The sequence below is a fragment of the Tenebrio molitor genome, chromosome 2, assembly GCF_963966145.1.
Source record: "Tenebrio molitor chromosome 2, icTenMoli1.1, whole genome shotgun sequence".
Lineage (NCBI taxonomy): Eukaryota > Metazoa > Arthropoda > Insecta > Coleoptera > Tenebrionidae > Tenebrio > Tenebrio molitor.
Window position 1 is genome coordinate 10,000,001 of NC_091047.1, and position 25,563 is coordinate 10,025,563.

General features: G+C 33.7%; 1 protein-coding gene across 4 annotated transcripts in view; it reads right to left on the reverse strand.

Moving 5' to 3' along the window:
- Nucleotides 1–25,563, reverse strand: part of LOC138123011 (KH domain-containing, RNA-binding, signal transduction-associated protein 2-like) — a 148,925-nt gene that overhangs the window by 116,741 nt on the left and 6,621 nt on the right. For all 4 annotated transcript variants that reach the window (XM_069037496.1, XM_069037497.1, XM_069037494.1 and 1 more), the window contains exon 2: nt 23,314–23,724. In XM_069037496.1, the coding sequence (XP_068893597.1) occupies nt 23,314–23,413 (100 nt within the window). In that variant the 5' untranslated portion in view covers nt 23,414–23,724. The remainder of the gene's footprint in view (nt 1–23,313; nt 23,725–25,563) is intronic.

The window sequence follows — 25,563 nt, forward strand, 5'->3', positions numbered from 1 at the left end:
ATGACTCAATGACCAATGACCCTTCTTTGGATTTTTTAGCATAACATAACATAAGACGCAGCAATCAAATAAATAAAATGAAAAAACTACTTCTCATGCATTACATGGCAATAAAACTTTGCTGAATCTGAATTTGATAGCAAGGAGGTTTAAAATAAACAGGTATATCTGGCAACAATACGGACAGATAATAATTTACATAATTTAATTTTATGAAAATATTTAATGTAGTAACAACTGTTGCGTTAAAAATACGACCCCGAAGAACTTGCAGATGTCAATATAAAAATAATAAAAATTTTGGCAGATCCTTCGTGATATATTTAATTCAAGTGGCTTACTCTACTGAACAACGTTACTATTTCGAGAAGCTCCACTCCTCTTTTCCATTAAATAAAGCTGAAAATATGAGCAAAACGGTTAATTCCAACAAGTAGTTCTCGACGAAATGAATTTTGAGTTTTTGCAATCCGTTTTAAAAACGTCGGAAGTAATCTCATTTCATCAAAAACGACCACCTGATTTATTAATCCTTCAGTGTGTGTCTAATAAGCTTCCATCTCTGCAGTCATGCATCTGCCACATTTATAATTTTAATAATGCAGACAGATCCGGGACTTCGACTCGAATCAAAGCCCCAAAAGAAAAATGACCGAAGCCGTACACCGAGTGACCGAATAATGTATCATCACTTCCGGTGATGCTTCACTGTTTGCCAAACATGTGTTGAATAATTACGCTCCGAAAGCGTGGCTTGTCGAGATCGCTGCAAAAAAATCGAACCCAAGAAGAATCCGCCAACCCTTCAGACGATAACGTGGCAATTTGTTTTGTTCAAACCTGCATCATTCGTGGTATTTCAAAAAAAAAAGATTAATAGACACGCTCCGTGGCACATTTTTGTGAATACAATTTCGGCCATTATTTCGACTTCCACAGAACAAAAACCCCGGGGTAAATCTGAATGTTGTAATAGCTGACAAATGGCCCAGTCTGAAACTGTTAAAGGTGGTCCTCGTTTTGTACCGGAAAAATAACGCAGCCAGAGATTTGTGATTCAGGAGAATCGACTCATTAAAAATCTTTTCAGATATTTTTAGTGCAACAACTGAATTAATTACACCACGAGGACTCAATTTAATTTAATTGCTTGTTTGCTTTCATCGCATGTGTTTCATTAAAACTGGTTCGGTTCGAAGAGATAATTCCGCCTAGATAATCTCTAAACACAAAATAAATATTTTTGTTTGCTTGCTCCGCCAAATGAACTATTTTACGTTGATTTGCAACAAAGTGGAAACGTTTACGAGTCGTTGAGCCCACGACTATTTTTTTGTTAAAATGCGATATAAAAATTAAGCTTCAAAGCCGAATTTTTGTGATTAAAATTCAGCCCGGCAACCGTTACAAATACGCAGTAAGTAATTATGTTTCAGTTTGCCTGAAATAGCAATTAATACTCATTAGTTTAACGCGCTGATTTAAAATTTAACGAACAGTAATAATCATAATAATTATTGCATTTCGTCGCAGGGCCCCAACTTCGGAATAATTATTAAAGTGAGAACCCTGAAATAATAGTGAGTCCGAGCGTGGGCGCAGCTACAAATTATCCGATAAAAGGGTGGAATGTTCTGGTTGTTGGTGGGCCAACCCCAACTTCCAACGGTTAAAATTATGAGTAATCTTGGGTTTACAAACTGCGCATCAAAGTGAGGGTATAATTGATATACAATGTATCAAGTCGTGCTCCCACATTCCAATTTTGACGAAATGGGGACCCGATCCATTAAACTTGCTTCACATTATGTTTAAATTAAAATTGGAGGCGGTCTATCAGTTCGTAAATTAATTAATAAATTGGCACACTTGTAGTGGTGCATCGTTCTGATTGATTTACCACACGATGTTATAAAAATTCTGCTAATTTGTTTGATAAATATGCGAATGGCAGACATGATTTTTGTTTAATTACAAAACTGTGGATTTCATAACCACTGTCATACTTCATTCAATCCACGATCTTGTCAGTTTTCATAATTAAATTATTGTGTGGATAAAATAATTAAATAATGGATCACGACCAATCAATAGATTCAAACCGCCTGATTGAGTGTAACGCTATCAGCACTGCGTGCTCAGCGTATATCCTAAATAACAATAATTATTCGAATTCGGTTTAACCAAATATTTACAGCCGCAAAATTGTGATTAAAAAAATCCTAGGTACACCGATTAATCTGGATTTCACGGAAACAACTTTTTTTTTAATTTTAACTCATTGAGCTATCCCATTCTGTGTTTTTTTTTTAGAAATACAAGTTACAAATGACGTATTTATGTTGGTATTTTTATTCATTATTCTCCAACACCTACAACGTCCACGTTGGCACATGCATTAATAAAAGGTGGTTTCAAATTAACCCACAACAAAATTACAGCTGCACCACTAGATAATGAACATGGTATGTGCAGAATTAATTATGCCCAACGTGATGTTTGGGTGATGAATAAAAATATTTCGCACTGCGTCTAATTAATATTTTGATGCAATGAGGAAAAAAGAGACCCTTTTAGTTAACTTTTTTTCTACAACCGTCAAAAAAACGTGATATTAATGCGTCGTTATCAAGTCGCAAAGTATGTCATTTTTGACAAAAATTTTAGCATCCAAGGAAAATTTTACAAAAATAAAAAAAATGAAAATTTTTAAAATGCGGTTGTAGAAAAAATAGTGTTTGTATTTCGTGCGAAAGATGATTGATACAAAAATAACTATTTTTTACAATTTTTGAGTTTTCGTCGTGTAGAAAATTTGTGTGTAGAGCAGATTGTAATTGTAATTAGTTCATTAATAAAAGGGAAATCTAGATGCATTAAAAGAGAAGAAAATTCCAAAGGAAATATTCTTAATTAAAAGTTTTGTAGCAGAAGCGATAATGGTAAAGTGCTTTGATACTTTGTACATAGTAAAATAATAATTCATTATTACCAACAGAAAAAAAGGTCAGAATAAAATATAAATAAAACGGTGTAAAAAAAGTCAAGCATCCCCTAGTTTTCTTTCGTCAGTTACATAACCCTACTTTATTGATAGTAAATTAAATTATTAATTGAAAGAAAAAACCATGAGGTAGATAAAAAAGGCGGGAAACTCTTAAAAAAATGTCTTTATAAGAACATTCCCTGAATAAATGACATTTGACATTTACGATTTGATAGCGAGAAATAGTAGCAGGCACACTTGATTAAATTTTTTTTAAATCTTCTTCAAAAAAGATTTAATGAATCAGTAAAAAACAGACAGAAATAATTTTAAAAATTAAGATTAAAAAAAATTAGACAATCATTATTTTTTTGTAATTTTTTACTTCTTATTGAGAACAAGAACTGTTGCTTAATAAAATTTTACTGTTTTCTGAGCGTGACGCCAGACACTTTTTAAATCTTTTTTGAGAGTCAAATGTTGGAGCAATGTATGAGTATGATAAAATCTGTGGTTTTCTAACTACTACGGGTAACTAAATTTATGACTGGAAAAAATGTAATACATTCAATTAAGCACCAGTTAAGCTATCAATTAACTAAGCACTAACACTTAATTATTTTTCTAAAAATAAAAGGAAAGTGACAGCAAGGAAAAGAGAGTGAAATTGTTTTGAAAAAATTAGTATCGAGTAACACATATCTAACAACCATTTTTTATTGTAAGAATAGGAAAAAAGAGTTTTTGTCGAACTGAATCATCTAGCTCTAGCAGGTTCTTCGGTAAATAAAACGGATATCAATGGCCCTTAGTTTGCACCTTGTGACACACCTATAGAAAATAATAAACGAGATAATAAATGATTTAATGATAATTATTTTAATGATAATAATTACATACAGGGTGTTTGAAAATTGCTAGTACAAAAAAAAAACTGTGGCATCTAGAAGCCGTAAGAAATCCAAAAAAACAATTTTTAATTTTTTTAAACAAAAGGGATAAAGTAACCCTATCCCAGCATATTTTACGCCTCAGGCGGGGCAGTATTTTTTAAACCTTGGTAACCAAGCGTGATAATGAAGGACTATACAACAATATGAAAAATAAATATTTTTTTGCAAAATTTTGGCAACTAACAAAGGTACTAACAATTTTAACCCAATTTTTAGTAATTTTTATCTCGAAAACTAGAGGACTTTTATTAAATTTTTTTTTGCCAATTACCAATTACCAGTATTTTTTTGTACTAGCAATTTTCAAACACCCTGTATGTATGTATGTATTATTATTAAGTATTTAATAATGTTTAACAAATCATAAGAGTGAGGCTTATCAAAAACTGTCGTAATTTGTGTGGAAATATTTCTTTATAATCCTTCATATTTCTTGCCTTTCCAGTAACTGTACGTGTCAATTCAACACTTACTTCTCTCTACCCCCCTAATCCAGAACGATTTTAACTTAAATTGAAATTTTTAATATTTAATAAATTTTCAGTTAGCTCGACAGGTTTATTTTAATTGATTCTGGAACGTCAACTTTTTCATTCCTTTCAGGTTTGATGAGTTAAAATAAATGATGTTTATTCGTGGTTATTTTGACAACCACTTTGGACCAACTTCGACAAGTGTAATAAAAATTACAAGCGTCGAATTTTTGAAAGCATTTCATTTAGATTTTAATTGCGCAACTGCAAGTCTGCATTTCCCAGAAACCATCTAATAATGCATTCGCTTAGAAAACATCCCGCAAACCATAAATTTCCTTGAACTTTTTCTCAGTGTTTATACGCAAAGTTTTGAAGTATGAATTGCGGATAATAAATACTCCGACTTTGTAATTGCTTTCTGACTTGTCTCCTGGCTACGTTTACGGTTTAGTAGAATAAATTGTGAACACTGAATGATACATTACAACTTTCGTCATCAGTTGAATAATTATTATTTAAAGTAAATTAGATCGTGGGACAAAAGTTTCGGCGAATTGAGATTGCACTACATTATGTGAGGAAGGGAAAGGACCATTAGAGGACAATAATTGCTCCAACTTGGGTAACGTAAGTGTAGTGACTAATGGCAATCCTTCATACCTCAAGTACACACATAGCATGAGGAAACTGTTGTAGTGGATGAGAATAAGATTGAATTTCTAACCACCGGGTCCATTATAACCCTCTCAGAACTCGTCCTCCGGTGCTAAACGGACAGGAAACTAGTTAAAATGGTTAGTGCAATCCTTTGAAACTTCAAAAATTTTACAAGAGGAATCCCTCTAATCCTCCCCAATAATAGAAAGGTTCGACAGTAAATTGTTAAACGATTGGTGAAATTCAATTTTCAGTATTATTAGCGCAGCAGAGGGGTTTTTCCTTAACGTCGCAAAAGAACGAGCCACATTTTCATCTTCGTATCATTTGGCGCAACAGTGAAAGTTTAAAGGTGTTCCCGAAAACATCACAGGGCTGAGCACTTTTACGTTTTTTTTTTTTTTTAATAAAGGTTTTATGTTAGAGAGGTGCTCGTGAAAAGTGTACGTTTTATTCCACCTCAGGTTTTGCTTTGAAAATTAATACTTATAAAGTACACTCCTTGGAAAATTCACAGTTGCTCTTGGAACCGTATGATATAAAAATGTATGTCTTGTTGCATGCTCCAAATTAATAACTTAGCGACGTTGAAGAGACTAAGTAGATGAAGATATTTAATAGATTTCTGTATTACATAAGCAGGTAAACAGTATATATTCCTGTGAAACTTTCACATCAAAGTAAATCATTTTGAGGGTCTATAATTAATCCTGACATTGCCCCCTTTACTTAGCGGAGTGAAAATTTTACACGCCTAAACTCATTGTTTTGATAAAGTCCTAAAACCACATCATGCCTACTAACAAAACCTTCGTTGAAAAATTTCAAAGCGAAAGATACCACAGACATGACAATAACACAGCAGAGAAACGGGCGCGAATTTATCTCTCGTTGAAATTCGTCTCGGATTTGAAAACTGGTACTAATTTAAAGAAAGTGTCAAGGAATCGGCGAAAATATTAAATTAATTAAAATTTTACACTTCGCTCGTCAAAAAACTTTCGTCATTTGTACTACAGACATGCACTGCTAGCTTAACTGTAGCGTTGATGGTCCCGTACAGTAATTAAGCATTCAAATCTAATTACTTTTTTACCAAGCAGAACTTTCTACCTGCAGGAATTAAAAAACTTCCCAAACATTTACATCCACGAAAGTTAAACCGACAAATTGGAGTTATTTAAAACGTTAGTCGCCCCAAACGCCTCTCATATTGGATTTGCAGTTATAACGCGACGTTTTTTAAATTAAGTTTGCCATTCCAATACCCACCACATTGAGTTAGTTAACTTTTGACCGGCAAGAGTGCAAGCTCGCAACTCCACCTGATGCAACTCGCCCAACTCCTCAATTACCGCCATCCGGTTCTATTTTTACCAACGTTAAGATAGCTGAAAATTTATAGTTACGTCCGAGGTTTGTTACGTACGAATGAATATAAAAACATAAAAATAAAACAGTATCACATGGCGCGTAAATTCGGAACTTTATGTGCGGGGGAAAATTCATCTGGATAATTATTATTACTTTTATTGTTGTCTTGGAGGAAGCGTCCGTGTCACAGTATCTTATTTTACGATTTTATGCATCGACTAGATGGGAAAGAGTTATATTGCCGGAACCGGTATGAAAAGCCCGGGAAACTGCGCTCATCGTCGAATTTCCTACAAAACAGAACTGTTTTGCGTTTCCCTGGCGTAATTACAACCCAATCGCGAACTAACGGAATTTGCTACAGAGAGCACAGAGTGCAGTTTCCAAAACGGAGGTGGGTTTGATGCAGTTTTACACTCTGATGTGAGCGTGAAGCGCGATTAGGGGGAGCTGTGAAAAGAAAACATAGGAGTTTAACGGGTTAGAAGGTGAATTCGGGTTAAGTACAATGTGACACAACCGAACACCTACAGCATGAGCGCTCCTTTAATTAAAGACACGTTTCTGTAGAATTTATAAAACGTTTTATTTTAGAGGGCAATATTTTAAGCTAGAAATAAAATTGTGTTTTATTTGTGGATACCTGCTCTATGCTTTTCTTATTACTACTGTTTTATTCTACGCTCACATCTGCTTGTCTTTGGTAAAGAACTGACATGTTTCTTATTTCCCTTACACAGCATTTGGGAAAATCCTAATTTTAACTGGAGCTAGAAAGAAGCGGAACCGGGGATATACAAAATAAGGAAAACAATAAACCTGGTTTCACGAATAAAATCTGACAAGGAGAATAAATAACATAAAATATACTAGATCTCTGCTAAATAATTGAAGATACATTTTTACAGACAGCTATAAATCGAATTTGTTTCATTTCAAATTTTGGATTAATTAAATAACAATTTAACTGATACATAACGGTAAATAAAAAATAAATCATTATCTAAAAAAAATTATCTAACAAAGTTGGCGTTGAAGAGTCGATTGTAAACGCGCCACTGATCAGTCTGCTGAGCAAAAACACAAACAACGCAAAAAATGAGGTTAGGTTTAAACAGCTAATCCGTGATCTGCAATTCACAATCGACTCTTCAGTGCCAACTTTGATGAGAAATTTAAATGAACACCCGATATATCTGAAAAACAATTTGTAGAAGGCAGAGAACCACGGTCTACTTGGTCACAAATTTCTTCAACGCTCGTTGTTAGCCTGACTACTTCACTAATCACTACCCGGTTTTCTATTTTAAAAACATATTGAACAAATAAAATAGTTATGGAATTTATGTCATGTCTTTTTTATATACAGTTGCGGACAATAAAAAACCGCACACTTTTTTTACATCGTACAATTTGGGTTTTTTTGACATTGTGATTTAGGCCAAACGTCTAGAAATACGTTAGGTGGTAAATGTTAGTTGATAGACGAATGACACTAATGATTAATGGTGACATTAGCTGACAAATTAGAGCCTCATTTAAGCAGCTAAATATTTGGCGAATTTTGAGCAAGAGTTGTACTATTTTTTATTGTCCGCAACTGTAAGTAAATTAGATAATGTTTAAGAAAAATTTAAAAGTCATGATGAATTTAAATACATAATTGCTATTTTGGAATGTCCAACAGTCATTGCACTAAATTTGGAGTTCTCAAATTTCAAAAACTTAACCATTTACTTAAGTAAATTAATTTTAAAACGTACTTATCTGAACTGTTCAAAAAATTGTGTTACTGCGTGGTATTTATGACTCTCGCCTCCACACGTTTTCTTATGGTTACATTACATCAATAAAGCAAGAAAACTCACATTAAACTAGAAATTCAATCCATGTGAGCTGCAATTAAAAATGCTCTTTAATTTTAACAACGCATTAAAACATTAACTCTTACTGAATTGATTTTATTTCAATTTTTAGGGATAATAGTATATTTCAAACCAAGGTAAGAAAGTGCTTTCTTGCAGACCGCCGGCAAAGATTATAAACCGAGCCGTAGGCGAGGTTTTTAAGTGCCTAAGGTCTGCAAGGGCACTTTCTTAACAAGGTTTGAATACTATTTTTTTCCCTACCGGCACAACTTCGTTGAAAAAAGCCAAAAAAAGATGGTTATATTCCTGATTAAAACGAAAATTTTGAGAATTGAATAGTAGGCTGGGTTATTTGTTTAATTAACTTGTAATCGCATTTGAAGATTTGACGTTTGTTCGAAAATTTGATATAAACAGAAATTATAGTACCTACCTAGCTGATCTGTTTATTTTCCAGATTATATGATTGATCTACCAACTTGCTTTATTGAATTGGCTTTCATTTATCAATAACTTATTTCACTTTTGACATTTGTATTTTGGTACAGTTTTACCATAAACATTTCATGATTCACTTTCTTACCTTAGCGAGAAAGTTGAATTTTCTCACCTCAAATGAGGTATCCACAGCCTACATTTCTAACCGGTAAGGAAAAAAAATATTTTTGTTAAACTAAACAACTAGAACAGGAAAATGCATTTTATTACTTTTCAACCCTTTATGTGGTAGGTTTGAACTTGATAATGTAGGTAATTTATGACATGTCATTTTTTTATGTTTTGGTTAAACCAGAGACTAAACCGCATCTTCATCATCTTGCTATTTTGAACTTAAAAAAATAATTTCCTTATCAAAAGTTTCAAACGAAAACTTTGTAATTGTAAGAGCTTTTCTTTAAAGTTTTATTATGTTTATATTAAAAGAACTGCAACTTTTTAATCCACTTGATAAATAATGTACCACATAAAAGCTACTTGGTAGTGAATTTTATTTAATAGTAATTCAGGATACTGTTTTGTTATGTCGTAACTTCGTAGACATCACTTAATCCTTCCTGCCTTGTATACACTTCAATGTAGCTGTTTTTCATTTCCTGTTTTAAAAAAACCTCTCGCTCAATACACACAAGTTCTTTACAAATAATAGTTAACAAGCTAGGCTAATACAATAATAATTAACATACAACATGTTTCCACGGGAAACTAATTTCAACTGTTGAAAATCTAAAGTGATGTTTGAATTGCTTCTACAAATAATTCTGAACAAAAACGAAACTAATATGATCAACAAGTTTAATTAAGTTTACAATAAGCGTGTATGTTTGTAGTATGTTTGTAGTAGTACCTCATCTAGTACCTCATCTTTTGTTTTATCGAAACGTCTATCTTAGCTTAATCGTACACTGATTTATACTTGAAATGCACAGTAGTTTTATTGGTTGCCTACCTCTCGAAAAATCTATTATTAATTAATTAATTAATTTAATAATTAATCCTTCATCTTCAATAGTAGAACTCATTTTACCACTTATTCTGGGATAATTAATTAATGCTTACAATTACAGGAAACGGCCGTGAACTTTGCCGAAATCGGAAACTCTTGTTCAAGGATAACATTAACACTATTGCTTTAAAACTGACGTTTCTTTGATATTTCACCGAAAAATGTGCTTACCAGTGCCGTCGCGTTTTGCGATAAAGCTGGTAAATTACTCATTCTTACGAATGTTGCTCTTGTTTATTTTATAAATTTTCTTCTTTATCAGATAATAATAAAATTCACAATTATAATTCCAACGTCTAAAATTCATGAGATATGATTTATTATAAAGTAATAAAGTATAGGATTCGGCTACGACATGACTGATAATTTGCAACGCCTGCTCCGATTTGTTTTCTTTTTGATCACTTTGTATATTGAAATTGCTGTCCAAAATACAAAACTTGCTCTAAATTTAAAAAGAAATCTGTGGTTTTTAATTTCCGCGCTCTTCTCCTTGATTAAGGAAAATGAAGTTGTTTAATAATAATTAAAGGCCTTATTGCTACATAATGAATGACAAACGCGTAGTCTTAAATATTCGTCTTATTTCTATGTAAGATGTGCATATACAAAGAAAAAAATCAAAGTAAAAATAAAATATGTTGTCTTTTTTTTGCTTAGTAGTATGATTTATCATTATGTGGTAATAAGCTCTCCAATTACAAATCCTGTTTTCCATAAAACAAAAATTAAATTACTCCAAACGAAGGAACACATTTATTAAGATAAACAAACAAACAAAAAATTTCAAATACATAGACCTTCATAATTTAAAACTCGAATAAATTCCGGTTGATCTTATCTAGATAATAATTTATGGGAGCGGTCGCAGCCAAAATGTCATGCTTTCTAAGTGTAAAATAATTTTAAGTGAAAGACATTATGAAATATATTTCCAGCTTAATTATCTAAATTTCCACCTAGAAACATTGCAGCTATACATAATGCAGCATTCCCTGGATGAAAACGGCACATTATCTGATTCCCCAAGACACTAAAAATATAATTGTCACATTCAATATTTTATAAGCCGGTTTTGTCGTTTTTACATTTTATTTCCTCCAGAAGTGAAAAAATTCTCCCAAGAATTTTTATACAAACATTTTCGAGCAGTCTCTGGCTCGAGACTCTAAAGTGGGAAATACTTTACAAATCACCGGGATCCTCCCCCATCCCGGAAAATTTAACACAGCGCTACCGCCTACAGCAAATATTTGAAAATAAAATTAGCTCAACAACTAGCCAAATGTTTCCTTAAAAGACCACAAACCGAGGCAATTTATGGTCTTTGTTCTGACGGACATCATCTCAACGAGACTCAGAAATACGAGCTAGTACGCGTCGGCGTTCACGAAAGGGTGTTCCGACACCCTCTTGATGTTTAGTAATTGCGATTATGAATCACAGGTGTTGCTAATACAATTAAGGTGTTCTGTTACGACACCCGAAATTATGTCGTGGGTCAACAATAATCAGGAGGGCGAAATTAGATCAAAGACGGTTCAACGATGATGGTTAGTGATGCATGCGTGGTCAAGTCAAACGGCCCAGGAGGATAAACGTAGGGGTCTTAAATTACGATGGGGTTGAAGGGCAGAATCGACTCTTAAACAAATAAATCGGCGTGTCAATCCATCTCGGTACGATCGGATTCTGTTACGCTCTCCTGACAATTAAAATATTACCGACGATCATTACCTTGAAGAATGAAAAACGAGGATCCAGCAGTGCAAATAAAACAAGCCTTGGAGATTTGCAGCTTTGCGATTAGTTCCCATTAATTACAAGCTCCACTACAATAATTTAATGGATTGTTTTTGTCTTCAAACGGCACAAGTATTGATTTAGATTTACTGAAAATTTTCATCATACACGAAGGCGCCACAAACGAAAGCTGATTAGCAATTACCCATTTTAGCGATCTGTTTGTAAATACAAATAATTGGTGGCAACCGATGCGGTTGTTTATCTACGACTGAATATAATCAAAATTACGTGGATAATGTGAAGTTGAATTTCCGTTAAAGGGTAACCACGACCATCAAACCACCCTCAGTGACAGCATTCTGATTACAGATTACGCAAATCTATCTTTGCTGATTTGTTCTAATCATAACAGCTACGGGCTTTATGAACAACGTATTTATTACAGTTAATTCCGACTCAATTAGCTCGGTTCAGAACCGATTAAAAAGGGCAACCGAGATAAATCAAAATTCAGGAAGTTAAAAGTGAAACTCAAAATCTAGGTCTGCTTTGATTGTACCTTCCTTTGTCCTCATCCCTTATTGGAAGTAAATTTATTGCTTGAGCTTTATCCCAGCTTCTGAAGGAAGGATGGCCTAACCATTGCCTATTTGTTATAAATTATGTGAAACTTAAATGAGTTTGTGATTTATTCTCGAATAGTGAACGTTCATTCATTCCAGACAAAATTTAAAAAAATTAAGGGATAATTTAGCCACGGAAAAAACAAATCAATACGTGAATTAAGTCAGACGGAATTAATTGTCAAATAAAAAAATGCCAATCATTTTCACGACCATTAATGTTGCTGTAGAGTTCACTGTTGTTCGCCGACCACATAAAAAGTAAGGTTAGCGGCTGAGTTAGTACTTTCTGCTTTATGTAGTTGGCAGGTTTGGTCTAAATTTCACCATCGCAATATTTAATTACTGCAATTACATTCACACTTTTTAATTAGGTAAGTTGCCGTTTATATCAAAAAATACTTCTGATTTCATGCAAATGATTTCAGTTAATGTTTTTAATATTTGACACAATTTGACAGTTTTAACTAAGGCTGGGACTTTCTTGGATTTTGGTAGGTATTCGAATAGTCACTTGAATATTTATTCGAATATTCGAATTATTCAACAAATAGTATTAACACCAGATAGACATGGCAAAGACGACATGGCTAGGTGGCGCTGTGGTGTCAAGTTTAGCCTAACCTAACCTCCGTTAGAAAATAATTATTTAATTTTCTTGTAAAAATCAATCCGTATACTGTCACATGCGAAAACATTTGTTAGTTATTGGACATTTCCCCGCTTTTAACCAAACAATGAAAGCAACAGAGTGAAGTATTTATTTATTACTTTTATAAAAACTTATGTTACTTCAACTATAATAAATTTCTTAGAAAACTTGTTGAAACCATGACAACACTGTCGTCATTATTAGTATTGTGTTTATGTTTTATGACAAAAGAATGTAGGGAAAAATATATTTGAAATTAAGTTAAAATACAGAAAGAAATCTAAAATGTTATTGACAGATATGACCTACTTTTATTTTGACGATTGTACGAGACAATCTACGAGTCGCTTTTGGTTTGTCACGATGAAGTAATAAAAGAACAAGTGCCGAACATTTATGTCAACTTTCATTTTATATTGATATTGTTGTTAGGTAGTGGATGCGCCTCCTACTTGATAATGTATCTTTTTAAATTGTTTTCTCTCTTAAAATGTGCCTTTATTTAGTTTACGTTACGAGTTGTTGGGTTCCATTTGCGTCTGAATAAACTGTGCAATGCAGAATAATGGAAATGGGTGGTAATTCCCAAAAGCGATTATTTACGCTGACGAACGAAAAAGTCAAAATGAGATTACAATACACGCTTTTTACGTCATTGTCTCCCTCCTTGACATTTATAAGAAGAGAAACTACATTACAAGAGAGAAATTGCTCCGTGCACCCGTAGACGTAAGAGAGCAATATGTGATCTCAAATTCCAAAAATGATAAAAGTTTTATCAGAGTCCATTCTCGAAAAAAATAATATCCGATGTTTTTATTTACGTCTTGCATGATGCTCCATCAAAAAATGCAAATTTAATCGGAATCTCTAAGTAAAATGGCAGGACTTTTAATATATTTTTTTATGGTTTCTAACTTTTTTTAATCATGGTTTTCGTTTAATGTCGAGGCTAAGACTCTTCAGGAAGACAGCTTTATATTTAAAAAATGTATGCAAAGTCGTCAAGTCCATAAAATATTATCCTCGGTAACTACCCCGAAGTTCGGAAAGCTTTTCTTGTCATAGTAGCTGTTAAATATTTAAACAGGAGAATGAATCTTTCACTCTAGGTGTTTAAATATTGATTTATATTACCACATCTTGTCTATTAATAGCGGCATTAATATATTTTGATATAATAAGAACCACGTACGTAATTCAGTGAATAGACGTGAAACGACGCGATTGTTAGCCAAAATTCAGTTAAATTCAAAACAGTTTCAAAAGCGTTTTCCACAAATCAGTCCCTGCTCACTAGAATCAATAGGCGGCAAATTTATTGTACAAAAACTGGCACATTTATAAACAATTAAAACTTTTGCTGTACATTTTGCGCTTTTCGAACTGTAACAAAAAACGTTGGATATTGAAAATGGGTCGTTCACATGAAGCGGATTTCACCCGTTTAATTAGCTTTGTAATTTTGTTACGAAACCTAAACGAGTAGTAAAAGTGAGTGAAGTGTTTTCCTCATTCCTAAGCAAAAACAAGATAGAATTTCAGGAAGATGAGATTTGCTTAATTATGCTTTCGCTTCTAGGTCTTTTATTACAATTTTCCACAATCCTATTGAAAACGCTTTCAGATCTTTGTTGTGTTTGGAGGGTAGCTCTGAGCGAATAAATCGTACAACCAGATTTTGCTAATTTCAATTTTAATTGTTTATGCATTTTTCAACATGCTTTACTAATTATTAATTAACATTTTATTATACTTGCAATTAATATTTTGTTGTTTATAAAATCTGGGAGCTTCGCATTTTTGTTAGCAATTCTCATTTAAATTATATCAAATTACGCAAAATGTTATTTAATTCACGATATTTTCAGTAAAGGAAGTAGAAAAATAAGAAATCAGTTTCAAATTTCAAACCTCAGCTTAACGGCATACTTATTTAAAACGAAAACTTGGTTGGTTGGAAGTTTGTTCAATTTTTGTCCCGACCCCAGAAACTTGTGTGTAAAACGAAATGAATCTGGGCGTCAAAATAGAAAAGCTTACTTTTTAACTCCTTTCTCCATGAAATTAAATTTAGTTTTATTTTGTCTCTTTGCGAGTGGTTTCAATTTTATAAAGCAATCAGTAATTTGATTGTACCAAGGCGAAAACTGTAATTAAAGTTTCTTCAAACACTCGACTTTTCCGGATTCGAGTGCTAATAGTGATGAAACACACAAGCTGAAAGATTTCCGACCCATCAAACGTTTACGTCATTAACACTGATAACGTCACTCATACATCTTCCGCGGATTAACATTATTATTATGATAATAATGCGTGTTATCTCACATTACAATGAAATTTCTGCCCAAAGCCCGCCTACGTTGTTGCAAACCCCATCATAAAGAAAACCCTCGACACAAAGCCGTTGAACATAATAACAACGTTCGTGATAAACAATACTTTGATAATAAAATTTCTCACAAATGAATATTGCAGGAGAATACAGTTTCAGAAGAACGTGATGTTTTCGTCACGCTCTTGATCCTTTTTTACCTAGACCTATCACAAGATCCCGCTGTTTAATCCGCTGTTCACACTCTAGTTTCAATTTCGAGAATGTTTCACAACTTTTAATGAATTATTAAGTGCTTCTGAAAGAAATCAAGACGTTGAGCAAAATTTCCAATGTTAAAACAGCGGTCACAAGACCGAAATAATTAACAGAAAAAGTGCATTCTGTATTGTAGCTCTTATTTCCGTTAAAAATTATTGTCAGTTTAATAAACTGGCGACACAAATAAATTCTTCTTCTATAATTATACAAGTTGATCAACAAGAACACAAATCAAGAGTGTTGTTTAACCGAAACGTCTATCTTAGCTTGATCGTACACATATGTATACTTCTTATACACAGCCGTTTTATTGGTTGCCTATCTTTCGAAAAATCGAAAACTTTTTTCAAGGATAACGACAACCCGTTGCTTTAAGATTGACGTTTCTTTGACATTTCACCGAAAAATCTGCTTACCAGTGGCGTCGCGTTTGGCAATAAAGCTGGTAAATTACCCATTCTTACGAATGTTGCTCTTGTTTATTTTCTAAATTTTCACCATTATCAGATAATAATAATAAAATTCCAACGTGTAAAATTCATGAGATATGATTTATAAAGTACAGTTTGAGAGCACAAATTGTCTACGCCCATGCATTGAACGCTTATTTGCATAGAATTCCGCTACGACATGACCGATAATTTGCAACACCTGCTCTGATTTGTTTTCTTTTTGATCACTTTGTATTTATACGGACCTGTTACAAATTCTATTTAAAAAATGAAGATAAAAGGTTTTTGTCATCAACCTACGTGTTCACATTTATTTTACACATTTGCCGCAGCCAATCACAACAAAACAAAGTTTACAATAACACTGCATGTAGTTTAATTGGATGAATGAAACTAGGTTAGATTTTTTGTAGAGATGAAATATTTTAAGACTTGTGGTTTATTTTCAAATATTTTTTATTTTGACGCACAATTTTAACCTTGCAGTAGACGAGATATTTTGTGTTTTGTAAACATAGTCGGCATTTAGATTTAGATGTTTAGTAAATAATTAGCAGATTTATTTTTGAATCCGCATTTAAAATTAACGGATTTTAATAAATAATCTTAGATTAATTAATCTCAGTTTATATAAATTTTTAGAATACGCTATAATAAATTTTGTAATGTATACACATAGTTAAGATTCAACAAAAAATACAAAATAACAAACGAAATTATTATTATAGACAAAATATGTTCTTGAAGATTTAAGACGATGAATAAAAAATAGTTTCCTAAGGACCGATTTCACCAACGCCAGTTAAAGTTAACTGTAGGTTAAAATGCTTCGTTACTTTAGTTACCTATTGTTATAACAATGTTTTCGTATATTTTAATCTATAGTTAAATTTAACACACGTTGGTGAAACCGGCCCTAAGAGACCAAAAAATTTTGCTTGGACGCATGTTTAGATAATAATTCGTTGCACACTGAAGACGAAACTTTTTTATAAAGAAACAAGATCTGCTGGCATCCGAATATACAACAGAAAACTTTAGAAACAAGTTAATGCAGGTTATTTGTTGAAAATTAGCTTAAGAATTACTAGCAGCTTGTGATTGCCAGATGTAGTTGGCCATAGGAGAGGCAATTTTATGGTTCACATATCATGAGTTGTGGCAGGAAATAGGCGCCTTGGTTTCACAATTTAGAAAGGGAAACTCAGATTTGGGCCAAAAAATAATTGAAAAAAAAATTGTGCGCGCTTAATTCCGACCAACCGTCATAAACCACCGTCGTCACAACAAGACAGTTACAAATTTAGTAACAACCTCCGGTATCAACCAATTAATTTCAGATTTGTATTGTCACTTCGCAACTACTTTTAATTCATAAACAGACACAATCTTCGTAAATAATTGTGGTGCTAATTGAGTTATAAAAGTAGCTAAGTTCACGATTTTATTATCCCTACAAGAGTGATTTTCAAACGCGGAGTAATTTGATTAAGTGGCCCACTTTGTCAAATAAATGTTCTAGGGGAGGTTTAAAAGATGACACAAAACATGAAGTGTTTTACCGTCAAAGTTAATCTATTACCTAATAGAAACCGCAGCACTGGCTAAACACATGTTTAAAATTACCGAAACCGCCATATCCAAGCCAAGAACTTTGTGTCAGTTTGTGTCAGCTGAATAATTGCTCCTCCGTGGTCCGACGCAAGTTTAATCTTTAAAACAGCGTCTTGGGTTTACCACGAGAACTGACCACGACTGGTCCTGTCAAAATTAAGTTTAAGCTGTCCAAACACACCATACGACTGGAAGAAATGATTAAGCTGCCACCGTTAAATGCTTCAAAGGTGTTATTAAAACGACCGCAAGCCCCGTGTTTTATTACTTGCATAAAATTTCGTTCCAGGTTTTACGAAGCACGAAAAGTTTGTCTGAAAGGACAGAAATAAATGCAAGTGCTGCCTCATTTAAATAACTCAAGGACTGTTTGCTTTTCCAAGAAAACTAATAGATTGTAATGAGTTTCTCACTTTGAACGCTTTTTCTTTTATTTTCAACATCTAGAAGAGTGGTGTTAAGTTTATTTGTTGACAGTGGATCGAACGATGGTCTTGGAGACTTTTACAAGGGTAGACTTTCAGGATTTCCGGACTGCTCTGTTTCAACTGACTCGCCCCATTTTACTGCACCCTAATCCAAACAAAATTCACGCTACTTTATAGCAGATGTACTCTCTAAAATATTGTGTTGCACCTGTTGGGTGCATTCTTCTTATGCACCTCGCTTAGAGCTGGCGGCGCTGGTAGCGCTCTTTTCCCTCGTCTAATTCGTCCCCTTTTCGCGTTTGTGATTATTTAATAGCTTGCGGTTTAAAAAAATTCGAACAAACCCCCGAATACATCTCAATGGGGAATTTGTAAGAGACCAGATTTAAATTTGTAAAGATGATCGAAATCTTCTCATAACGAGATTACGTTTTTCTGAACACGTATTGATTTTCAGCCGGTTCCTCTTTTGGAAGCTGTCGTTTTACACAGCAGTTTTAATGAAAATTTGGAACGTGTAATTTTTATTTAGAATTGAAAATACTGGGTAGTCCGTGGAGAGTAGCGGAAAAGTATTTAAATGAATGATCATTAATATGCACCACAGAACAGGTTTGATTTCAGCGACAAAATCTGATCGGAACACTATCAGATTCGGCTGGAACGTGTTCTTTGTGCCGTTTGATGAATGCACTTTCCGAATGCACATTTAATTTAAAGTAAAATGGTTGTTCGACAACTTGATGCATATAATTAAATCTACAAATGTGAAAATTGAATTTTACATATTAAATGCAGCCGCTCGGGTTAAATGTACGTTTCCCAATTTTAATTTCCCTCTGAGAAGGGACGACGCGAAATGAAGTTACCGAGGGTAATAAAATTAAAAAATCGCCATGACAACGATTTCTCGGCATAATTTATACACGATAAAAAAACTTTAATCGCTGACGATCATAATAAAGAGGAATTTGGATCTGTGTTAAAGGTTAAACGTCTTAATGGCTTCGTTCGTCGAATACGCAAGGAAGTCAGCCGATTTTTCATCATTAAGAATATCGCTGTGAGAATTAAAAATGGCACTTCATTGAAACCGATGTCGGTGTCACGCGTGACCCAGACAAATCCCGGTTTTTAATTTAGAAACTCTGTTGCCACCTGTGCAGTTTCGTTCCTCCTTTCCGACAGACAAGGAATAGGGGCCAGGTGGAGATATTCCATTTTAATAAGCTATAGGCAGATGGCGACCTGTCACTTAATATCAGTTATTAGGTGGACGACCCCTGCAGGCGACATGAATGGTGAAAAAGGCTAAATCTGATCAAATTGATTATACAAGAACTTGAGTATCACGTGATGAGTCTTAATACTGCAATTTGAAAAAATATTCACCTTAGGTGGTGTTCACAGTGTTGGTAGTTCTTTAAAGATTTGAAGAAAATTTGTTTACTGTTGTAAAAAATGAAAAAAGGTGGAAATGAACTGCGACCCGGTCCCTCCTTACAAGTATTTAATCTAAACAGATGTACATAAGGCTCCCTACAAGGAACATAAATTTAAATGGGGAAAGGTTTAGGTACAGTCCTTTATTTGCTGACTTAATTTATAACGTTAGTCAACATTTCTTAGGGCTTGAAAAACATTGTATCTGAACTGACAAGAAACTCTCATTGCTTACTCAAATAATACGTCGACGAAATATGACATTAAAGTGGGTTTTTTTTTATATTTTCTCATTTGAAAGGTGCATCAATTATTCAATTTAAATTTTTGACAACTCTTGTTTCTATTTTTTCTTATTTAACACCTGGACTACTACAGATAACAATGGAAGACGATGGTACTATTTTTAAAATTGCTGTAGAGTAAAAAGTTAAGCGGATGGAAGATTAAAATTAATTCAAAAATACTTATTTGACAGATTTTTTGTTTTACTGTATTTAAATTTTAATACGTAAAATTCATTGATAAATAATTTACGTGTAGATGCTAGCAAGCTAATTATGTATTATTAATCCACAAAGAACTTATAACTAACATGATCTTTCTAGATCTGATACAATCCTATGATGATATTTTTTTCCAATTTTTACTTAAACATTTTTGCTTTAGACAATTTTACTCGTTGATAAATATTTGGGCATTTTTATTCAAAGGTTAAAACGTCGAGCTAAAGCTCTCAGGCCTAACTAAAATAAAAATGCCCAAATTCAACTCGTAAAATTGTCAAAGCAAAAAGTTTTCGTAAAATTGAAAAATTTATCCGGTAAAAAAATTCTAGGTCTTGTTATTTTACCTTCGATTAAAAAATGTTTTGGCCAATAGCATCACAGAAATAAAAATTGCCACACATTAATATTTTCTTCCTTTCTTATTCTTATTACTGATCATTAATTACATACTCTAAAATGGGATTCCTGTATTACCGATAGATACAGCAACAGCCACAGAAAGTGAAGTAAAAAAGAGTGAAAAAGACAGGGAAAATTACAGAAACCAGTAAAGGAGGAGAGAAGAAGTACCAAAGTAAGGTAGGAAGAGGCTAAAAGGGATGAGGACAAAGAAAGCACCCAAAAGCACCGAATTAAATAAACAGAAAAACAGCAACATCTATGAGACAAAGAGCAAGCCTATGAGCAAAGAAGGTAGAAACAGATGTTTTGCGTTCCTGGAAGAAAAGCAAAAAAGGAAAAGAACAGGGAAAGACAGAACAGGAAGACAAGAAGAGGAGGAAGATGAGGTATTTAAACCGGACAATCAAGCAGAATTTAGAAAGGGAAGGGGTACTATGGACAATGTATACATTCTGGATCATTTAACAAAGTATGAATTAAAGAAGAAAGGGGGGAGGATGTATGCACTGTTTGTAGACTTCAGGGCGACGTTTGACAAGCTAGACAGAGAAAAATGTTTGCGTGTATGAGAGAGAGAGAGAGAGACGAATAAGCAAATGGCTAGTACGGAAGATTGAGGAGATATACGCAATAACAAAAAACAAAGTGAAGGTGGGATAGAGAGAAGGTGAATGATTTGAGACGAAAATGGCAGTGAGACAGAGCTGCCCGCTTAGCCCCCTGCTATTTACGATATATGTGACAGATATGGATGAAATGTTAAAGAAAGAGTGTGGTAGATAGAGAGAAAATTTGAAGCCTATCGTTTGCGGACTTGATATTTGTGGCAAAGAGTGAAAGAGAAAGGAAAGAAATGATGAAGAATCTGAAAAAGTATGTGAGGAAGAAAAAGCTGGAAGAGTTTTTTGAAAAGACGAAAATGATGGTGTTAAGTACGAAAAAGAGGAAGAGTGAAGAGAATGAGTAGAACTGAGAAAGAAGGAAAAGAGAACAAGTAAACGAGTTCAAATACTTGGTTTACACATTCAGTGAAAGAACCACGGATAAGGCACATATAAGAGAAATAGTGAGGAAAGCAAATAAGGTAGTGGGATGTGTTTGGGGAATAGGAGAGAAAAAGTGGGGAGGTAATTTCAGGAGGAGAGATCTGGGGACGGAAGGAACAAGAAGAGGTAGAAAAAGTGCAAGAAAAATATTTGAGACGGGTGCTAGGAGTGGAAAGAGAAACACCAGGTTACATAATGAGGGAAGAGTGTCAGAGGAATAGGCTGAAAGAGAAAGCGGGAGAGAGAGCGGGAAAGTTTGAAGACAAATTGGATGGACGGAAAGAGTGCAGGATACTAACCAAATGCTGGAGAGAAAAGAAAAAACACACAGAAGAAGGAGAGAGAGAGAGAGAAATACTATCAGAGAAACGGGCATGCCAGTGAAGAAGTGGAAAGATTAAGAGAAAAAGGAAGATAAATGAATGTAGAGATGAGTGAAAAGAATGAAAAGGACAAACACAGACAAGCAAGAAAGAAGGGGAAGAATCAAAGAATCCTGATACAACAAGGAGTATTAGAGGTGTATGAATGACAGAGGAAATTCCGGAGTACCTGGGGAGAGAGAGTGCAAAAGAAAGAAAAATGATAGCGAGTTTTTGATGTGAGAACGAGAAAACAGAAAACAGATATTGGATGGAAGGAGACGAAATAAGGAGGAGAATGTGCTATGATATGAGGAGAGACAGACAACTGAGCACATGTGGAATGGATGTAGCGAAATGAGGGGGAGAGAGAGAGAGAGAGAGAGAGAGAGAGAGAAGAGTAGAAATAGTAGATAGAATAACTCTAAACCGTTCACGAAATTTAAAATTATTAAAATAAGAAAATACACCAAACAACAAGAAAAGAATTAATTATTAAAAAATATTTCAATCTTAATTACACACCAATGACCTCGATTTTAAGTGATATCAGAAAAATATACTTCATAAAAATACGTATCTCAAAAGCGCGTAAGAATTTTTTTAATAAAATAATACTTTTGATGGAGATATATTTTTTTTGTATTTAACTAGCAGAAACAAATAATAATAACACAGTTATTTATTTAAAACTTAACGAAAGCCTCTAAACTACAATATACCAAAGTCGTACACTGACAGCAATATTTTGTTTATATCATATCGAGAGAATCACAGGCAACGTTTATGGGATACTTTCTGAAAGACATCTGAGGACTTTTACTCTCTTTCTGTAGAAGGCGTCGTTAAAAGGTTATTTGCACGACAGAAAGAAGCAGGTTTTTATCAATATCCAGAGATTCTTTCTTATTTATTCACCACTAAAAATGTGGTCCAAGAATTAGTTTTGATTAAATCGATAAAAATGATTTAAAATGCACGTTACTCGTTAATCCGTAAGAAAAAAATAAAAACTGTAAAGTTCAAGCAACCTCATTCTGTGTTACGATGAGTACGTAACGATTCTAAACAATAATAAACATTTCCAGTTTTTGACCTCGTTTTTCGAAATATACTATCTGACGAATCTTGACGTAGGTAGTCAATTTTAAACGAAATTGTGCTACAATCAGCTCGTGAAATATTCCTTTTATCCGTCTCACGCTGTATAAATATTACTCCTGGTGCGAAACGTGTCGTCCGCATCCAGGCGAACCGCCATGATTTTATTATCCAAGATGTATATCCCGAATTTAATTTCGATTTATATAGTGCAGATGCTGCCAAAGCTCGTAACAATTATTTCAATTTTCAATGACATTTTTTATAGTGGTCATAATAACGTTACGGGCGCTGCATTAAACGTGAATGTCACCGCAAATTTTTTTGACAAATTTTCCCCAAATCGCCTCCAACACCTAACATAAAACAACTTTAGTGCAAATCGATAAATTCGTCAGGGCGCCGACCGAATCCTCGCCCCGCAAAATAAAATCAAATTCGCCAGACGAAAATCGTAAAATTATCTCTAAAGGATTGATAAGGACAAGACGGACAATTAAACAAGAAGTGATACTTACTGGAGTAATGATTGTGGTTGGCGGAGCTTGCACCAGATGGCTTGTCACGACCCATCTCCTCGTCTGATTTCATAATTCCCTCAACAGAATCACAGTCCATAGGTTCACTCCCCGACCACTCCACAGTGACAGCTCAAAAATTACTTGCACCCCAATTCGACAGGGCTTCAAAACACCTTCGATTATTTTTTCACCGCACCAGGGCAAGATCCCATTTACGACATGTCAATTTTTTTCAAGGATGCCTTGAGACTTATTTCTAGCAACAAGTCCGTTTACGGAACACGTAACAACCTGATAGCTAACTTCACAATTAGAGTTGTGTCTTTGGAGAGACTATTTTACTGTGTCCTATTGGATGTAGTTTATAGCGTAGTCGAATGAGGAGGAGTTGCTTGTTTGCGTCAGTTTCTGCAACAAGAATTTCAAATTAAACATTTCTAAATACGTACGTCAGATTCTCTATGTCGCACAAAGTAGATACGCTAAGCTAAAAGTTAATACCCCCGACTCAAATGCAAGTAATTAAGTCATTATGATACTAGAATGCAATTGAACTTATGCAACTGACAAGTCACCAAATGGATGCGACCTATAACAGCATTCACCTGACGGATCGTTCGACCGTGCAGTTTCCACAAAATCTAAAAAGGAAAACAAGAAGACCACGTTAATTTGCCAGATCTGTTCCAGACTCCAAACTCGATCGTTTATACAGTTCGAATCCTTTTATGTTATATTTTTTGGGTTATGAAGAGTTTCATTAATCACTGATTAAAAGATGGATGATGAAGTGGCAATTCATTTTAAATAAAATTTTCTGTAATATTCTGAATTCGTCGGGTAGGGCACGTCTAGCTTTATATTTCAAACAAAAGTACTTTTTTTAAATCATGTTACATTATGAGGCCTTTTCAAACAGAAATGTGACATGTCAGTTATCTTTTCATTTGAAAATACAAAGCAAAAAATATTTGTAAGTGACTTATATAAAATAAACAACACAAAGTAAAAAACATCTGAATATGTTACGTTATTAAAACAGGACAAATGAAAGAGCTGGATAATTAATACATTGTCTAAACCTCAGGCGGTTTCGAATTAAACTTTTAAACTAATTCTTATGAAATACAAATACATTTTTGACTGACATTTATTTGATACCTAAGTATCGAGCGGTCAAATTAATTGGTAATCGAGTTATCCGTGAATCCGAAAACGTATGTCGTTACTTGAACTCCACGCTCAAATAAACACAACGCGAAACATAGGTTAGGTCTTGACAGGTGACATTTCGTGTAAACTATTGCAACGGGAGTTAAAGTTACGAGTTTAATTGTATCCCCAGGATTAGGATATGACGAAAACCAAATCAATTTTAAAAAGTCTTTAAAATGACGTAACTTTAGATCCCATAATGGAGCATACCAATCACAAAAGACACACCGATTCAAATCCATGGATGACTCGATTACAAATTAATTTGATCGCTCGATGCACTTATTTGCTAGTTGCCCATAAGAAACTTATTAAGATTAAATTTATTACTTTTGTTTAATTTAAAATGTGATTTTTATTTTTGCAGAAACACGACAAAGTGTTAATACACACGTTCTCTAACACAACGGTAATGTAGTTTTGACAAGAAAATTAACAAGATAAGTTGCTGAACGTTTTAAATTATTTGTAAAGCACTTTTAGTCCAATTAGCAAACCTATTTCTGTGTCGTGCCAACGTTAAGCTACATTAAAATTTTAAATCTTTGTTAAACGATAAACTACCACTCTACTTTCGTCCCTCGTTTTAGGCTACTTAGGAGGTACAAAAAAATTGAATTAAGGAATCGATGCGACAAAGTTTTAGTTTTACCTTCAAGGATTTTTTAGTTTAATACATACAGCTACAGAGTTATTCTAAATGATTGTAGTCGAAGTAGGCCATGCCCCTGTTATTACGTTTTTGCCGCTTTCATGTGAACTGTCAGTTAGTCGCTGTCACTGTCATTTTGTAGGTGAAAAGTGCGGTGATGAGATTTTCATTTATTTTTGTTAAATTAACGATTGAATCCAGAAATATTGAGTTGTTCTACAATCAATTTTAAAAATATTGAGTTGTTTTGCACCCAATTTAACACATCATTTTGATGATTTTTTTATGTGGAGCGGCAACCATAAATTTTATATTCAGTTTTCACGCCTACTTCGACTACAATCATTTAGAATAACCCTGTATAATTATTATTATCGATA